At 61.0% G+C, this 17,463-nt stretch overlaps 2 protein-coding genes across 2 annotated transcripts in view; both read right to left on the reverse strand.

Annotated features, from left to right (window-relative positions):
- Positions 1–635: 635 nt before the first annotated feature.
- LOC125082927 (uterocalin) lies at positions 636–5,937 on the reverse strand. Its single transcript, XM_047698854.1, has 6 exons — positions 5,388–5,937; positions 4,610–4,743; positions 3,737–3,810; positions 3,452–3,565; positions 2,643–2,738; positions 636–1,906 (listed from the first exon to the last, which is right to left on the reverse strand). Exons 1-6 carry the CDS (start codon positions 5,496–5,498, stop codon positions 1,881–1,883), a joined length of 555 nt encoding a protein of 184 aa, XP_047554810.1. The 5' UTR covers positions 5,499–5,937; the 3' UTR covers positions 636–1,880.
- An 8,497-nt stretch (positions 5,938–14,434) lies between these two features.
- LOC125082928 (beta-lactoglobulin-2-like) overlaps positions 14,435–17,463 on the reverse strand; it is a 28,391-nt gene continuing 25,362 nt past the window's right edge. The window contains exons 6-7 of the mRNA XM_047698856.1: positions 14,977–15,022; positions 14,435–14,554 (exon numbers count right to left, since the gene is read on the reverse strand). Coding sequence (XP_047554812.1) covers positions 15,006–15,022 — 17 coding nt within the window. The 3' untranslated portion in view covers positions 14,435–14,554; positions 14,977–15,005. The remainder of the gene's footprint in view (positions 14,555–14,976; positions 15,023–17,463) is intronic.

A 17,463-nucleotide genomic window follows, 5' to 3' on the forward strand; every position in this document is an offset into this window, starting at 1 on the left:
GGATTTTAATTTTGGTGAGGATGTTTCTGAGACATCGAAAGCATAATTACCATCCTTTCCCCTGATATTTATATCTGTAGGGTGGGGGCCCATCCCTGAGATGGAGACAGACTTTCAAGGTTTTATGTTTGCCCAGAGTCACCGGGAATTAATTTTAAGATAATGCAGAGTGAGACAGCTAAACTTAATTTTTTTCCCTCCAAATCTCTTGGCCATTTCTCCCAGCACTGTTTATTGAATAAATAATGTCTTTTAAGATGGGCCATTTGTACACCGCACTGTTCCTATGCTTGCTAGTGTTCATTTCTTGACTCTACCCCCTGTGGTTCTTCTGTCCCCGAGCTGAGTCTGTGCAGTTGTGATTGCTGTTGGGTCCTGCTCGCTCTAACGGAACGGCACCTGTGGGGCTTCTCTCTAAACATGTCAAAACTTTAGTTCTTTCGTGTGGGTTCTAGATTTGGGTTTTTGGTTCGGGGTAAAGATCCCACTGGAATATTTTTTAAAAGATTTTATTTATTTACTTATTTGAGAGAGAGAGAGCGAGCGGGCACACAAGGCGGGGAGAGGCAGGCAGAGGCAGAGGGAGAGGCAGGCAGAGGCAGAGGGAGAGGCAGGCTCCCCACTGAGCAGGGAGCCCGATGCAGGGCTCGATCCCAGGACCTTGAGATTGTGACCTGAGCGGAAGGCAGACGCTTCACCACCGGAGCCCCCAGGTGCCCTTGCCCCGCCCAACTGTAATATTGATTGAATTTCTTGGAGGCACAGGTTACCCTGAGGATTATTACGTATTTATGATATTGAAGACTATGCAGGAAACCCCATGTCCATTTACTTAAGTCACTTTTTCACTGTCCCAGAGGAAGGACTTGAACATTTTTTCTCCGTATAAAGTCTGCAGATTTCTGGCTAAATGAGCATTACTTTCTCATTGTACCGCGGCCATTCTATGTCTGGAATTTGGGTTTTCTGGTTCGCAGGCAAGCATCGTGCTTTGAGCACCCGGTGGTCTCGAGGAGCGCCTGAGCGAGCGGCAGGTGGACGTCTGCTGGGGGCCGGGTGGCTCAGGGGCGATGGTGCTGAGCTCAAGCGCTGGGTTGGGCGTGGTGGATGATGCCTTGCTGAGGCGTGGCCTTCCGAAGGGGCGTGGCCTTCCGAAGGGGCGTGGCCTTCGGAGGGGGCGTGGTCTTGTCTTCGCAGGAGCAGTTCTGGGGCAGGATCTGGTCATACTTGTCTCTGACATTTCCAGACGGTCCGTGTGGAGGCCGCTGACCCAGTTTCCCGAGAGCCTGCCCTTCCCTGGTTGTCTTCTGCTCACCCGGGAAGAGGGGGCGGCTTGGGTCCAGTCACTGTCCTGGTGGCCCCCTTGACCTTCAGGAAAGGGTGCTGGCCTGTCTCGGCTCCCCTGTCGTGCAGATGCCTCGGCCTGTCTCCCTGGCTCTTCTCCGGGAGTGCGTGGGTGGGTACTGGGCACCCTCTGCGCTCTCTGACCTGGGCGGGTGTGAGGCTTGGCTCACCGGCCCAGCACACCTCTCCAGAGTTGACCCAGAGCAGGATCCAGGTGGAAGCAGGTCAGAGGAGCCCCAGCCCAGACCCTAGTGGGGTTGTCCCCCGCGCCACTGCAGTGCCGTGTTTGCGGTGGCCCAGAGCCGTGGGGGCTGCCGGTCCCCTCCCGGCCACTCAGAGCATTCTCACGCCCCTGGGCCCAGCTGGGAGAGGCCAGGAAGGGGATGGCTGGAGGCCGGGCTCAGGCTCAGGCTGGAGGGGCTGCCTCAGGTGGCCCAGGGGTTCGGGAGGCCCCAGGGCAAGCAAGGCAGGGGGAGGGGAGGGAGGCCAGGGCAGGGGTCAGGAGGGCCAGGCAGGACATCTCCGGCGGCCCTGACCTAGGCTTCAGCTGCGGGGCACCGGGCTGTGGAGGGAGAGGACAGGATAGGGATCCCAAGGTTTTGTCCATTCCCTTTGAAACCAACTGAACCTGGTGTGCAGCCGGCTGCCCTCATTGGGGAGCAGCTTGCCTTCTGCAGCCCGGCACCCACGGGCCACCGTGTCCTGCCACGGCCCTGTGCCCTCACTTTGACCCAGACTCCACCCCCCCACCGCCCCTCGGGTCGTCCCCCTTGCCTCCATTGTTGACCCTGCCGCGCGGCCATCCTCCCCTGCTCCGGGCTCCCTTGTCCCTGACAGATCAGGGGGTGGCCTGCAGTGACCCCGGGTAACCCGGGAGAGGGCTGGAGGGTGTGTCTGCCTTGTTCTCCATACTTCCCCCACCGCCACCCCAAAGAGCCTGGTATGCGTGTGTTGATGGACTGAACGGTACACGGGGAAGGGGTGTGGGGGTGAGGGGCTCTGCTGGGTGGCCTTGGCCTTGTTTCCAAGCCCCTCGGATCCCAGCGTCCGAATCCACAGATTGGGGATGGATATTGTGCCCAGGTCGCTGTGTTCTAGGGGCTTCGTGCCATCTGGCAGGCAAGGCGCCCGGCACTGGGCCAACCCGCTGCGGCCCCAGAGAGGCTGCCCGTATTTTTGCTTGCTCTGGTCTTGTGCCTGTCACTGCTCCTAGGGGTTCCGGGCCCGGCGGGTGAGGCCCCAGCACGGTGGCCTGGTCTCGGGGCGGGGTGGGGGGGTGTCCGGAGCGCCGTGCTTACCGTCGAGGTTGAAGATGGGGGCTTTCTGCAGGTGGAATCTGGCCGCGTACTCGAGGAACTTCCGCAGCCACGAGGGGTCCCCGCGCGTTCTTCTGGCTGAAGTCAGAGGGGCCCAGAGTCTGGAGGCCGTGTCTTTTCTCCGAGCGCCCCCTCCTCTTTCCGGCCCGAGCCCTGCTGCGGACTGGCTGGTGGCTGCGGCCTCAGCCCTGGCCCCTCCGTCCTCGTCTGCCCCGGGAGCAGGTCCGCCCCTTGGCGGAGTAGGGACAGCGCTCCTTCTGGGGGTGCATCAGGCCCAGCCCCCGCGGGGGGGCCCCCTTCACACGGCAGCCTGCCGCCTGCGCCACTTCGCCAGCCCGGGACACCCCCCGCCGCCTCCATCTAGTCCTCAGGCGCCCCCACCCGCCCAGCCCATCCTCCACACCTCCCCGGGTCTGCCCCATGTGCCTCTTCCACTTTCTGGGCCTGACGGGACTCAGGACCTTTAGGATCCTTGACTAGCTCCCTGGTCAAGACAGGGGGCGTTTTCTGTGCTAAGTGTCCCCGCTCCCGGGACACACGCGCGGGCGGGCATGCACACGCACACGCAGACACACATGTACGCACACTCCCACACGTGCGCACCGCGGGCGAATCTGAGTGAACTCCAGAGGGAGCCAGCGGGCAGGTGCAGGGCTGCCCCCCTGAGGGACGGGCGCCCGGGGAAAGCACCCACAGAGTCCCTGGTGGCGCCAGCACCCCCGGAGCCCCCGTCCCCTAAGCCCAGGTGTTGGGCAGAGGCCCCAGCCAGCATCCGGAGAGCCGCCACCTACCCAGAAGAGCCCACAGGCTGGTGACCTCGTCGGCGTCCTCGAGGCGGACATAAAGAATGAGGCTGCTGTAGTCCGTGCTCACGAAGCAGACGTGCACGCTGTTGCCTCCCTCCACTGTGGGCGACCCCGGCCCGGTGACAGGTGAAGCTTCTCTCCTCAGCCCCCGACAGGACCCCGGACAGTGCAGGACCCCGGGAGGCTGTCTCCCTCCAGCCCTCACCCTGGTTCGGGACATCGAGCGTCCCCGTCCAGCACGGCACCCAGGCCAGAGGGCGGGCTACTCACAGGAACCTTGGAACTGGCCTTGGAGCCCGGTTGGGTGGACGGTGATGTTCACTCCTTTGCACACCCCCTCTCCCCTGGGGAAAAGAGGGGCATATGGTGGTCAAGTCCTCTTCCTGTCTCCCAGCCCCTGGGGACATCAGAGGCGCCCTGGCTGAGGTCCCAGGTGTCTGCCTGAGTCTCTCGGCTCCCTGGGCTCCTGAGGTCATCCAGCTGGGGCACAGGGTTAGAGGGCAGGAGCGAGGAATCAGCGATTTCCTTGTTGCTGGAATGGAGCCAAACCTCCCGGAAGGAGTGGGACCCAGTCTGTCCTTGGCTTGGAGCTCCAGGTCTCTGGGTGGGGACCTGGTCCTGGCTGTCCCTAGTCACTGGGCTCCAAACATAGGCCCCTCCTTTTTGGCCCCCCGCCCCGGGGTCTTCAGTGTCTCCGCTGGAGTGGGTGGGGCGTGGGCGGGGTGCCTGCGGACCCTGGGAACGCACGGCCCTTGGGGTGGGTGTCTATGGCCGAGCACCAACAAGGCTGTGGATCTAACTTGGGGTCCTCAAGGCCCTGGGTGCAGGACAGGTCTAGGTATGGCTGACATCAGCACAGCGTGTCATCACCGTAGATGCTCCCCATCACCTGACCAGTGTGAAGCCCAGCCCTGCCTGGGCTTCTGTGGTTTCCACGGTGGGAGGGACCGGGCATGTGCGGGTCTGTCCCCAGCCCCTCGTGGTAAGGCTCTGGGGCTTCTGAAGTTAGATTTACACCTCTTGGGGGGTCTCAAGCCTGCAACTTAGTGCCTTATGTCCCTCTGGTCCTCCCCACTGGTCACCATCCCTTGGGAGGCCGCCGGGCGGGCTCACTCTGTGAGGGGCTGCAGAGGCCATGCTTACGTCCAGAACAAGACGAACTCCACGTCCTCGCCCCGTGTCCAAATGGAATGGAGGCCGAGCCTCAGGGGGTCGTCTGGGGAGACCAGGTGGGCGCGGCTGGCAGCCAGCTGGACAGTCAGCCAGCGTCCCTCCACCTGCGGGGTGCAGGGGGATGGACACTCCCTGGTCCGAGTCTCCACTCTCAGGCCCCAGGACCCCAGCGCTGAGCGCCGCCCAGGGAGCTCAAGGGCCAGCAGGGTATGCTGGTGGGGGGGGGGGAAACAGCTGGCCTTTTGGAAATGGCCTCCTCTGTGAGGCTGCCCTCTGTCTCCCCCAGTCCCCTTCTTGCCTCTCCCTTCCCCGCTTCCCTCAGCTTCTCCCGTGTCTGGTCGTAGCGCTGACCCCTGCTGGGTTCCAGATGCCCTGGCCGGGTCTGGGGAGGTGAGAGGGACGCCCCAGAACCATACCGAGTGCTGGCCTCGCTCCAGCCACGCTCCCCACAGTGCTGGGTGTTGGGCAGATGGGACAGGCAGGCAGGGGGGACCCTGGGCCCCTCCTTGCCCCCAGGGCCGAGCGGGAGTGCAAGGACCCTCCATTCCTGTCTGGGCCGGGCAGACTCCGCGAGGAGCAGCTGTCCCTTTGCAAGCCTGTGCCTGGGCCCAAGCCGCCCCTCGCCTCTCAGCTGGCCTCTCTCCCCGGGTCCCGCTCCCAGAGGCTGCCGCGCTGCCATGCCAAGCCCCCAGGGGCACCCGCCTCCTCGTCCCAGGACTGTGTCTGGGCCCTGACCTGGCTCTGTTACCTCGTGGGCATTAAACCCGGGCTGTACCGGCACGTCATCTAGGGTCTTCTGGGCACCGGCCAGGCCCAGGCTGAGGGCCAGCAGCAGCAGTGGCCCCCTCTGCGGGGCCATGACCTTGGGGCCCGAGGGAGAGGAGGCCTGGCGGCCGGGTCCTTTCTTCTTGGGCGTCCTCCAGAGGCCACTTGTCAGAAAACTGTCCCTGCCAGGCTCCCTGAACACTCAGAATTATTCCCACGGAAGGATGTGGCCTCCCTGACACCCCCCCTTATCTCTGAGGGATGGGGCGGGTGTCATTTGACCTGGGCGGCGGGTGCCGTCGGGGCAGTCTGGCCACATTGCTGGCTGTCCTGGGCGTCACCTCACCCCTGGGAGCTCAGCTCCTCCTCCTGGCAGGTGCTCCTCTGGGGGCATCCGTGCTCATCTGAGCCGGGACTGCCCTCCCCCTCCTCCCCTTCCACCGTCCTGGGAGGTGAGCTGGGAGGGAAGGCGGGAGGCGCGCAGACTCTCAGGCTGGCGCTCGGCACGCTGGCTTGAACCCGGGGCCCCATGGGGCTGGTTCATATTGCCCACAGCATGTCCCACACCCTCTCCCATCATGGCCACTCAAACCAGACTCCAGCAGCCGCTGGCCCACCACCCTCTCCCGGGGCCCTCCGAGCTGCATGACCCTGCGGGCCAGGGTGCAGACGAGAGCCTGGAGCCGAGGCAGAGCTGGTTTACAGCTTTACAGCTCGGGAAGGGGCACAGAGGGCAGGACAGCCATGGGGGAGGGGCACAGAGGGCAGGATGGCCATGGGGGAGGGGGACAAGGAGGACAGGACAGCTATGGGGGAGGGGGACAGGGAGGACAGGACAGCCATGGGGAAGGGACAGGGAGGTCAGGACGCTCCAGAGGTGGACATGGGGGGACAAGACAATGTCCCTGGGATTGCACCTTGGAGGATCTGAGGAACCAGCCCAGAGGGAACCCTCCCCTCCATGTGCCAGGGACACTTGGCTCCCATGTCAGGGGTCTTTAGGTGATTTCCTCTGTCTGTCCCCTCTCTTGGGAGCCTGCTCCTTCCCTGCGTCCTCCCGCTGGTCCCCCCGGCCCCCAAACCCGTGGCCTGCTGAGGCGGCCGAGCACCCTGGATCCTCATGGGGCTGGTGCTCTGAGCGTCGGTGAAGCCTCGGGGTCACCAGGCTCCGGACTCGGCTCCTCGGCCGTCCTCCTGCGTGGTTCCCGGAGGGGGTCTGGGGGCCCCCATCAGTCTAGGCTATGGTGTCGAATTCTCTGACTGACTCTACACTTTCCCGTGAGCCATGTCCACTGGAGCCCGGCTATCTGGGTCACACCAGGAGTGAGAACCGGTCACGCTGGGTTCACCCAGGCGGGGCTGGAGGATCCTATCCCGTCTGCTGTGGCCGCCCAGACGGGCGCCCCAAATCCCCTGGGGCTGCGAGGAACACCCAGGAGCGGCAGGAAAGCTGGGGGGGGGCTGGTCAGCTCTGGGGTCTCTGAGGACATGGCTGGGCAGAGCAGGTGGTCGCTGCCCCCACCTAGGGGGAGGGGACAGGAGGCTTAGGCTGCAGTTTTCCAGGGCTTTGAGGTCAGATAGGATGTTTGGGTGGGAGCGTCCTGCTTCCATCCTTGGACCTGGGTCCCGGTCCCCATGCCCAGGTGGCGCTGACTTGCTTTGGGGGCTCTCGGGCTGGGGAGGACCTCATAGTCGCGCGGGAGAGCTGTGGACTGCTGTTCCTGTGCTGTTGGGGGCGGCCGGGGCGGCTGTGTGAGGCCCACAGTGAGCCCGGCCCCAGGCAGAGCCCGACCCCAGGGCCCGGAGACCAGAGCTGGGCCGACGGAGTCACGGTAGGGCTGAAGACAGACTTTACCCTTGAGCCCAGACACCAGAGGCGGGGGGTCTGCAGAGCGGGGACTGTGTCCCTCGGAAGGAGGAACGGGAGAATGGTCCAGAAGCCCTGATGGGAGGAGGCTGGCACAGCGGCAGACTGCTCTGTCCCAGAGCGGGCCCCTGCCTCCTGCCAGGCACCTGTGGGCACGGGGAGGCGGTGACAGGTTGACAGAACCTTCTGGAACGTGTAGCCTGCCCGGGGGCTCCACGCGTGGGCACATGAATGACAGTGTCACACGGTGCCCACCTCGTGGAAGGGGTGACCGCTAAGCTGTGTGCTGGGGTGAGGCTGGGCGAGGGGAGGAGGGAACAGTACTCTAGAGGGTGGAAGGACATGTGCGAGAGTCCTGAGGCACGTGGGGGACGGCTGACTGAGGGAACCCAGGTCTGAGGGGCGTGGGAACGTGGGGGGGGGTGTGGGGTAGGTAAGGGGGCTCCCGGAGGTCACCAAGGCCAGGGCACAGAGGCTCCTGGGTCACGTGTAGAATGTGGATTTCATCTGTGTGATGGCAGCTGGTGGTGATGTTCTGGCAAGATCCCTGGGCTGCAAGGCCGTCAGGGTCACACCTTCTCGAGGAGGCGGGGTTGGCAGGGAGGGGGCCGGGAGGCCACGTGGGAGACCAGCCCCCGGAGACCAGCCCCCGAGCGGCGGGGGCAGCCAGTCAGCCAGGAGGGCCGTGGCCAAAGAGGGGGGGGGGGCCGGCAGTGCCCGGATGCAGAGTTGTAGAAACTGCTCTGGGCGGTGCGGGGGTGGGGGCGGTGGGTGTTGGGAACGTCCCGGAGAGCAGCTCCCAAGCCTCAGATCCTTTCCCACAAAAGTTAAAAAATGTGCACAAGCTGGAAATGAAAAGACCTCTGCTGGGCAGCGGGGGCGGCGCGTGGAGGGGTGGGGGGAGCCATGCGTGTTTGGGGGCTGGACCGGAGCCTGGGGTAGGGGTTTTCGTCCTGGTGCTCCCAAATCTTTCTGTCCCTCCCTCCTGCCATCCCCCTGCCCCTCCGCCCCGGTCATACAAGCCATGGACATCAGAGGTCAGCACCAGAGTGTCTGCTGTGTGCACTGGGTCCTGGACCCTGCCCTGACCGAGCCCTGTCCTGTGCCCCCCTCCTGCGCCCCCCTCCTGCACCGGGAGCCCCGGGACTGAGAGCCGCCCCCACGGACAGGCTGGTTGCTCTTACCATCATTATGCCCACCCGCGCCTGGGGCTGAGGTGCTGTCCCTCCCGGGCTTTCCGGGGTCCCCCATCACCCCAGCCAGACACAGGGAGAGCAGCTCCAGGCCTCCGAAAGGTCACCAGCACCTTCACCAAGGGGTGTCCCCGTGGGCATCCAGGGTAGGACCTCAGATGACAGCCCACGGCTCTTCTGGGCCTCCCTCTGCCCCGGGAGGGGTCTAGCGTCTGTCTTGGGGGGGGCGGTCTGGGGGAGAGGACGGGTGCGCTGGGCAGGACGCCAGGGACATGGGCCCAGGCTCCACCTGGCAGCTCGCACATGCTGGTCACTGCCCGCCTGGCCTCGGGGGACCCGGGACAGTCACGGCCACATCAGAGGGGAGCTCAGAAGGCTCTGGCTGACGCGTCCTTGCAGACCCGAGGTCCAGCCCATGCCGTGGAGGTCACTGAAGGACCAGCGAGACCCTCTTGTGGACGTCCAACATGGCTCTCCAGGAGGGGTTGGGCCTGGCCTGAGTGAAGAGGGAGATGGGCAGGAGCCGGACTGTGAGCCTCTGGGGCAAACGTCCCCCCGCATTTCTGCATTTCTGTGTTTTCTGGGCTGTTCCTGCAATCAGGGGCCGCGGGTGACACCCAGTGGCCTCCCGGGGAATTGCAGCGCTCCATGCTGGGCGGGACCCGCCAGCCACTTCTCGTCCTGCGGCGGCTCCGTCCTTAGGGTGCCAGGTGAGGAAAGGAGAGCGGCTTGCTGGCTTGTGACCACCGAGGCCGCCCCTGGCCCAGGCTGTTCAGAATCCGTAGGCCCAAGGCACGGAACAGACTTCTACCTTCTAGAGATGGGCACGAGCCACGGAAAGCACCAGGACAAGGCGGGGCGTGGGGACCGGTGTCCTGGAGCGGAGTGGGGCTCTGCCGTCGGGGCTCCCCACTCAACGCAGGCCAGGCGGCTCAGCCGCGGGATTTCTTCGGAGCAGTTTTGGTAATTAGGTGGGAAGTGGACGGGAGGCAGGGGCCAGCGAGCCGAGCAGGGCCAGGCTGTGGTTTGGAGAAACGAGGCTCCTTCCTAGGAAGGACCCGTGGAGAGCGAGGGAAGGAGAGGCCACTGTTTGCCAGGACCTTGTCTGGGCTTGTACTCACATTAGGGAGGATTTAGCACAGTTTTGAGGACACCCCAGTCCCGGGAACTGCATGCCAGTCGGGCGTGTGTGGGTCCGTTTCTGGGCTCTTCACCCCGCCCCACTGATTGGTGTGTCTTTGCCCCTACAAACACCGCAGTCCTGATTCCTCTGGCTGTACAGTAAGATTTGAAGTTTAATGGGCCGATTCCACCGATTCAATTATTTTTTTCAGAGTTATGTTGGTTCTTCTAGTGCCTTCGTGCTCCATATAAACTTAGAAAAATCTCACGTATGTCTACAAAAAGCCCTGCTGGGGTTTCGGTAGGAGCTGCGTGAACGCTGCACGCCAGCCCGAGGACGGACGTCTTTCTGTCCGTTGAGTCTCCGCTCACGAGCACCGTAGGCCTGTTTATTGAGAAGCGCCTTGATTTCCCTCAGCAACGGTGCATCCCCCAGCATCGGACCCTGCGCGTTTCACTAGCTTCGCACCCCCGTCTTCCACCAACTTGGGGGTGACTAACACTGGCATCTTTAATGTTAGTGTCCACACGTCCTCGCTAGGATGTAGAAACGTCATTGGTTTTTTGTGTTTATCTGATATCCTGAAACCTCGATGAGCTCAGCACTTCCAGAAGTTTCCTTCTGTTTGTTTCTGTAGATTCCCGAGGATTTCCCACTTAGATCATCGTGTCGTCTGCAAACATGGGTAGTTTTCTTTCTTCCTTTCGGGTTTGTATGCCTTTCATTACCTTTGTGTGCCCCGTTGCCCTGGTCGGCAGCTACTGCACTGTGATGAGTGGGACGTGGGGAGCGGACATCCTCACCGCCTTCGCGATCACTCACCACCCATCCATCATGGATGACAGCATTCATCGTGCCCACTAGGGACAGCGTTAATTCTCTTGTTTTCTTTAAGACGTAATCATTTATTTTAGAGAGAGAGAGCGTACGAGTGGGAGGGGCAGAGGGAGAGGGAGAGAGGATCTCGGCAGGCTTCCCGTTGAGGGCAGAGCCAGACGCTCGGGGCTCAATCCCACAACCCCGAGACGGCAGCCCGAGCTGAAACCAAGTGTCAGATGCTCACCCTACGGTGCCATCCGGGCGTCCCGAGTACGGTGTCAATCCTATGTTTTTTGCAGATGCCTTTATCAAGTTGAGGGAATCCCCTCTATTCCCATTTTCTGAGGATTTTTAAAAAAATTGCAAGTAGATGCTGAATTTTGTCAAATGCTTTTTCTACATTGACTGCTATGCTCACATGATTTTTCATTGCGATCCTAATAACACGGTGCGTTACACTGTCTGGTTTTCAAGTGCTGAATGGCCCCCTCATCCTTGGTGTACATCCCACCTTGTTACGGTGTATAATTATTTTTTATTTTTTTTAAAAGATTTTGTTTATTTGTCAGAGTGAGCACAGGCAGACAGAATGGCAGGCAGAGGCAGACGGAGAAGCAGGCTCCCGCTGAGCAGAGAGCCCGATGCGGGACTCGATCCCAGGACGCTGGGATCATGACCTGAGCTGAAGGCAGAGGCTTAACCCACTGAGCCACCCAGGCGTCCCCGGTGTATAATTATTTTTATATGTTGCCAAATTCTATTTGTTAATATTTTGTTAAGGATTGTTGCATCCGTATTGATGAGAAACATTAGCCTACAATTTTCTCTTTTTTAAAAAAAAACTCTGTGGTTTTGGCGCCAGCGCAATATTAGCTTCATGAAGCAAATAAGGCAATGTTCTTTCCTCTTTTACCCTCTGCAGGAGGTTGTGCGGCATTCAGACCGATTCTTCGAAGATGTGCTGTGATTCTCCGGTGGAATCATCTGGGCCGGAAAATGTCTTTTTGTGGAGTTTTAGGATCAGGAATTCGATTTCTTGCCAGTGTAGGGCTATTCAGATCGTCTGGTTCATACGGGATTAGTTGTGGTAGCTTGTAGTTTTCGGGGAATTGGCCCGTTTCATCTAAAGCGTCGCACTCGTGTGTGTAGAGCTGGTCATGACATTCCCTTCTTGTCCTTTGACCCCTGCAGGGGCCGTGGCGAGATCCCACTTCCGCTCCCAAGTTAATGATTGGTGTCTTCTGTCTTTCTTGCCCGGTCAGTCATGCTAGGCGTTCCCTTCCCAGCGCTCACGCCTTTTCTTTCTTCTCCTTCTCTCTCTGCACCGAGAACTTCCGCACGAGGCTCAACAGGGCTGCTGAGGGAGGTCGGCTACGCTGTGCTGTCGGTCTCGGGGGAAAGTGAGCAGTTTCTTACTACTAAGAATGACGTTCGCTGGTTGTGTGTTTTGGTTGTTGTTTTGTTTTTGTTTTTAATGATCGGTTTAAGCGTGCTCCTTTCCAGGCCTAGGTAGGACTGTATTTCATTTCTGCTTCCTTCTAGCTGAGTGACGACGGCGGCCCAGAAGCGGGGAAGGGAGTTGGCGCGTGAGCCTCTCCGCACAGAGCCCGGAGCGGACGGCCTGCGCCCTCTGGGTGTCTATGTTTTCCCTCTGGTGTGGTGACCGGAGACCTCCCGGGGTGGCTGTTCGATCCTCTAGATTCCTGCATGGCCGTGAGGTCCAATATGCCCAGTAATCTGTGGAGGAAGTCGCAGTAATCACGAATCACGACATAAATCGGACGTTTTAAGACCCTGAGATCTTAAAGCTGTTTGGTGACGCAGCGTCAACCAGCTGATGGTGGACGACACCTTCGATATGTGGAAAGTTTGCCTCATGAAAGGGATATGACACTTTTGGAACATATTCTAAAAACTCAGTTAAAGCTGCTTATATGGGGGCGCCTGGGTGGCTCCGTGGGTTGGAGCCTCTGCCTTTGGCTCCAGTCATGATCCCAGAGTCCTGGGATCGAGCCCCGCGTCGGGCTCTCTGCTCAGCGGGGAGCCTGCTTCCCCCTCTCTTTGCCTGCCTCTCTGCCTACTTGTGATCTCTGTCAAATAAATTAAAAAAAAAAAAAAAAAAAAAAAAGCTGCCTGTATGGGCATTTCCCCGATCTCCTAGCTGTTGAAGTTTTGCTGTTTCCTAACATAGAAACGTCCTTGACTCTCTGGGTTGAATCATGATGTGTTGAATTCATTGTTAGAGTCAACCTGCTGATAAATTATTTAGAGGTTTGGGTCTTTATCCCCAGCGGGGAGGGCCGTCCTCCTCTCCCTTCTCTTGTATCCTCCTCCTCCAGGTTGGCCGCAGGCCGGCCCAGCAAGTTCCCGTCTATGTCTACACCCACGGGCGACCGGTCTCGGGCCAGGAGCCACCTGATCGCAGCTGGCTGAGAAGGTCTGGGGCTGTTCTTTATTTTCTGTAGCTATTGTTCTTTAAAAAATTAAAAAATAGGGGAGCCTGGGGGGCTCGGGTCATGATCTCAGGGTCGTGAGGTCGAGCCCAGCATTGGGCCCCACGCTCAGTGCAGAGCCTCCTTGGGTCTCTCTCTCCCTCTGCCCCTCCCGCCAGTGCCCATTGCTCGCTCGTTCTCCGAGTCACGGCACCACGTCCGCAGGAGCCGAGACCCGGCGGCAGCCCGCGTCCTGCCGTCATGAGCGGGTGAGGGAGACACGGTGCGCAGACAGCACGGCGCACTGCCCGTGCCGAACCCAGACGGAAGTCTCGCCGTTCGTGACGACACGCGCGGACCCAGAGGATGCTGAGCAGGACAGAGAAGGAGAAACACTATTTGATTTCACGTATATGTGGAATCTGAGAAACAAATGGAAAAATAAATCACGAACAAAAACACAGACTCACAAATACAGAGAACGCACTGGTGGTTGCCAGTGTGGGGGCCAACCCGGTGGAGGGGAGGAGGGGTACAGCCTCTGGTTATGACACGTGGAGCTGCGAGGACGAGACATACAGCACGGGGAGCACAGTCAGTCACACGGACATGACCACCACATCAGCTTCCGGGGCTGAGCGCTGTGCTGGGTACACGGTTCTCGAGGCCGCTAGGCCGGACCCTGAGGCTGATATACCATCACGGCTCATCTACGCCTCAGTTAAAGAATTAAAAAATATATATATTTTAAATTAATTTTTAAAGTTTTCCTTTTAGCTCAAATGGTGATTAGTGTTTTTCCAGAAGTGTATCTATAACACATGTATCTAATTTTACACATATAAAAATATGTGTATATATTGTATCTAAGTTGTTCTTTTTTTAAGATTTTATTTATTTATTTGACAGACAGAGATCACAAGTAGGCAGAGAGGCAGGCAGAGAGAGAGGAGGAAGCAGGCTCCCCGCTGAGCAGAGAGCCCGATGTGGGGCTCGAACCCAGGACCCTGAGACCATGGCCTGAGCCAAAGGCAGAGGCTTCACCCACTGAGCCACCCAGGCGCCCCTAAGTTGTTCTTGGTATTTAAGATACCCTGCTTCTCTCTGTACCCTACATTAGGGACACTGAACGTGTGGAAAACAGGTCTCCTTTCCACCTCTGACTGCTTTCCCGGGACCCACTGACTGGGGACACCTCTATTCCGTCCCAGCCCAGAGCAGGTCGGCGCATCGGCATGTGGAGCTTGTGTCCAGGCTTCCTGGTAGCAATCACCCTCCTGTTTCTGGACACGACTGTGAGGGTCCCGGGGCTGCGCTTTCGGAAGAGCGCAGATTGATGGGCGAGTAACGCACGTGTGGTTCTCCGTCGGTGTTTACTACATCAGGGCCCACACGTTCCTTGCCCGTCCTTTGTGAAGGTCATGCGGCCCGCAGCCTATCAGGCCCGCTGCCCCCTGAGACCCTTTTATCGTGTTTGTCAGGTTTAAGAGAGACCCCGTCATGAGTGCTGATCCCCAGATGTCGCGGGCCGTGGTGCCGAAGCCCGAACCCTGCCTCCTGCACCCGACGACCAAGGAAGACCCAGGCAGACTGCTGGCTGCTTGATTCCTTTATTGCTGGAGGAGGAGAGGCTCAGAGCAGGGGCCCCGAGGACCCCGCGGCCTGAGGAGGAGCAGGTCTGGGAGCCCCGGGTGGGCTCGGTCCCTCCTGATTCCTCTGATGGGGCAGGAAGGGGGCGATGTCATCTCTGGGACCTGAAATGGACGCGGGCTCCCCTGTGACTCCTGGGGAGCCTGCTGGGCCCTCGCCAGGCCCTCCCAGCCTGGGGATGAGGGACAGCCTCTCCGCCTCAGGCTGAGTGGTGGGCAGCCCACACCAGCCCCCACACCCTTGCCCAGAAGAGGCCACGGGGACATCTGTGCGAGAGCTTGACTGGGACATGGGGAGGACATCCCAGGAAGGCCACGGGAGAGAGGGTGTCCGTGGCCAGCCTGGCCCCTGCGGTCACCAGGAGGGATGCCAGGTTCCAGCCATTCCCGCAGAGGGACCAGGGCCTGATAGAGGGGAACTAGGCATCCCCTGGGATGCCCCCCACCCGTGCGTGTGCCCAGGACGTGGGGGCAGAGCTGGTACTTTACCGCAGGAGGCAGGTCAGGCAGGAGCTCACCTAGACGCGGCACTGCTCTGTTGGTGGGGGAGGGGAGAGTTGTGGGGGGGGTCACAAGTTGCCAGGACAGCCCTGGGCCCAGAGGGGTGCGGCAGAGGAGGTGGGGCGGGAGGACCCCACCTCGGGGGCTCTGCACCTCCCACTCCCCCATCCTGGGTGGTCTAGGAAGCGGGGGGCCACCATGGGAGGCAGTGGGGCCCAGCGCTCGCGGCTGTCCGATGGGCGAGCCCCACGCGGGGGCGAGCGGGGACGTGGGGTGTGGAGAGGATCACCTTCCACCCGCGTCGGGCTGAAGAAGAGCCGGATGTGCATGGGCAGGGTCTTGAGGGCTCTGTCGAATTTCTGCACGACCTCATTGTCGACCTTCAGGGTCCTGGCTGTGGGGGGCGGCGGGTCAGCCCTGGGCTCCAGGGTCCCTGCCCCTCCCCTTCCTCCCGGCACGGCGCTGGGAACAGAAGGCTCCCTGCCCCGGGCTGCCGGGGGTCCCGCACCAGCGCCTTCTGACTTATAGACCCGGGAGCCTCTGCTGAGGGGACCCGGGGAGCACACGGTGGTGCTGTTCCTGTGACCGGGAAATGGCACCTTATACTTGTTTTCAGGATATTACAGTTTACAGATGTTTTTGTATCTGACTTGTTACTTGGTGGAATAAAGAAAACTCAGTGTGCAAGGGCTGTGGGCCTGCCTGTCACACGGAGACTTCGTGGGAGCTCGCCGCTAAACGGCCCCTCGGCCGACATCTGTCCTTGTGACCAGCCACCTACCGGCCCCAAGACACCACCTTTCTCAGCACCTGCCCACCTTCTCCTGACAAGACCCTGGGGCCCTCCCCTGGGGACTCAAGGCCTGTTGCTGGCCGGTGCTGGCCGGGGGACATACCCAGGTACTGGCATGTCAGTCTCGGCTGGGCCGCGCCCGTGCTCTCCATACAGAAGAACAGGTAGTTGTCGTAGTCCGTGTCGAGCACAGAGAACTTGTTCTCCTCCAGATCTGGGGAGAGACCGGGGTGGGGGTGTATGGGGTCCTCTGTGGCCACCACCAGCACGGCCCGGGCGGGGGGCTTCTCCAGAACCCCACATGACCCAGGGAGATGTGCGGCCCTCCCTGTTCACCGCGGATCCCGCCACAGATGCTGAGCCCCTCCTAGACAGGGCTCGCTCATCACTCAGTCCTGTGTCCTGGGGCCCAGAGTGGTTCAGAAGTGGGTTTCTGCCCCTGGGAGGAGAAGGGGACCCTCCAGAAATAGGTTGGTCTGAGGGGCCAGGGTCTGTCGCCATGGTGATGAGAGGCATGCCGGGGTGGGGGTGGGGGGTGTCCCTGTGGGCTGCCAGGGGCACAGCATCGCAGGAAGGGCCGACGTCCCAGCCCCTGTGCAGCAGAAGGTGCTGGAGCCCCTGGGGCCAGCCAGCAGCTGTCACCTGAGGCCTCCTCCGGTCAAAGCCAGGCAGGAGGATAGGCCCAGGAGGCAGCATGGAGGGCGGTGGATGCAGATGCTCCCTGAGGTCCTGGCCACAGTCAGTGAGCTTGGTCTCGTGGCCGCCAGGGTCAGAGCAGCCCAGAAGGGACCTACCCGAGGCTCTACACCCATAGCACTGAAGGTGGGGGCAGGGGCCGGGAGAGCTGGCAATGCGGGGCACCCTCAGGCCGGAACACAGGCCCCCCCAGCCCTGTGGCGAGCCAGAGCGGCGGCTGTCCGGCGCGGCCCAGGAGCCCAGCACTCACAGTTGATCTTGAACTCAGCAGGGACTTTGGTCTTTTCGGCCATGACCTTCTGCTCAGCACACGTACCGTCCTCCCTGAAAGAAGGTTCTTTGTGGGCCGGCCGGGCTTCTTGTGGTAGAGCCAAACACGGGTTGGGGCAGAAGCCGGGCTCCAGGAGGGCCCCGGGAAGGAGGCCTGCGCCTGGGCTGCATGCACTGTGACCTCTAGACCCAGCAGGTGACCGAGAGGGACAGAGCCTCGAGAGGGCAGACCAGAGGGAAATCAGGCCAGGAGTGTCCTTGTGCCCATAGTCGAGGGTGATCGGCCTTTGGCTGGTAATTGTGGGGGTTGGGTCCTCCTCTTTGCCCCCCACACTCACCCAGCTCTCTCTTCTACCCCACCCCACTGTCCAGGGACAGACAGAGCTCATGGCAGGACCAGCCCAGGCCTCCAGGGCCCCGGTCCCACAGCTGCCCAGCGGCCTCCACACGGGCCTCTCTGCCCACAGACCTGAGGCCACCCTGTGTGGTCGGCCTGCTGGCCCGGAGCCCGGGGTGGGGTCACGAGGCCACAGGGAACCACCCAGACGGAGCCGGCTCCCATTAGGACCCTGCCCTGCCTACCCCCCTGCCTACCCCTCACCCTCCTCCCTGCTGGCCCCCAGCCCCGGGCAGGGGCACACCCACCATTTGCGCAGAATGATTTCCAGATTGTTCTCGGGGGTAGGTCTCAGCTCCTGGACGTACACTCTCAGGGG

Source organism: Lutra lutra, chromosome 13, assembly GCF_902655055.1.
Source record: "Lutra lutra chromosome 13, mLutLut1.2, whole genome shotgun sequence".
Lineage (NCBI taxonomy): Eukaryota > Metazoa > Chordata > Mammalia > Carnivora > Mustelidae > Lutra > Lutra lutra.

Excerpts from the sequence above, each read along its gene's own strand:
- LOC125082927 (XM_047698854.1), bottom strand. The coding sequence starts at position 5,498 with ATGGCCCCGCAGAGGGGGCCACTGCTGCTGCTGGCCCTCAGCCTGGGC. Across the intron at positions 4,744-5,387 it reads CCGGGTTTAATGCCCACGAG|GTGGAGGGACGCTGGCTGAC; the intron begins GTAACAGAGCCA and ends TGCACCCCGCAG. Across the intron at positions 2,739-3,451 it reads CAGCCTGTGGGCTCTTCTGG|CCAGAAGAACGCGCGGGGAC; the intron begins GTAGGTGGCGGC and ends CTCTGACTTCAG.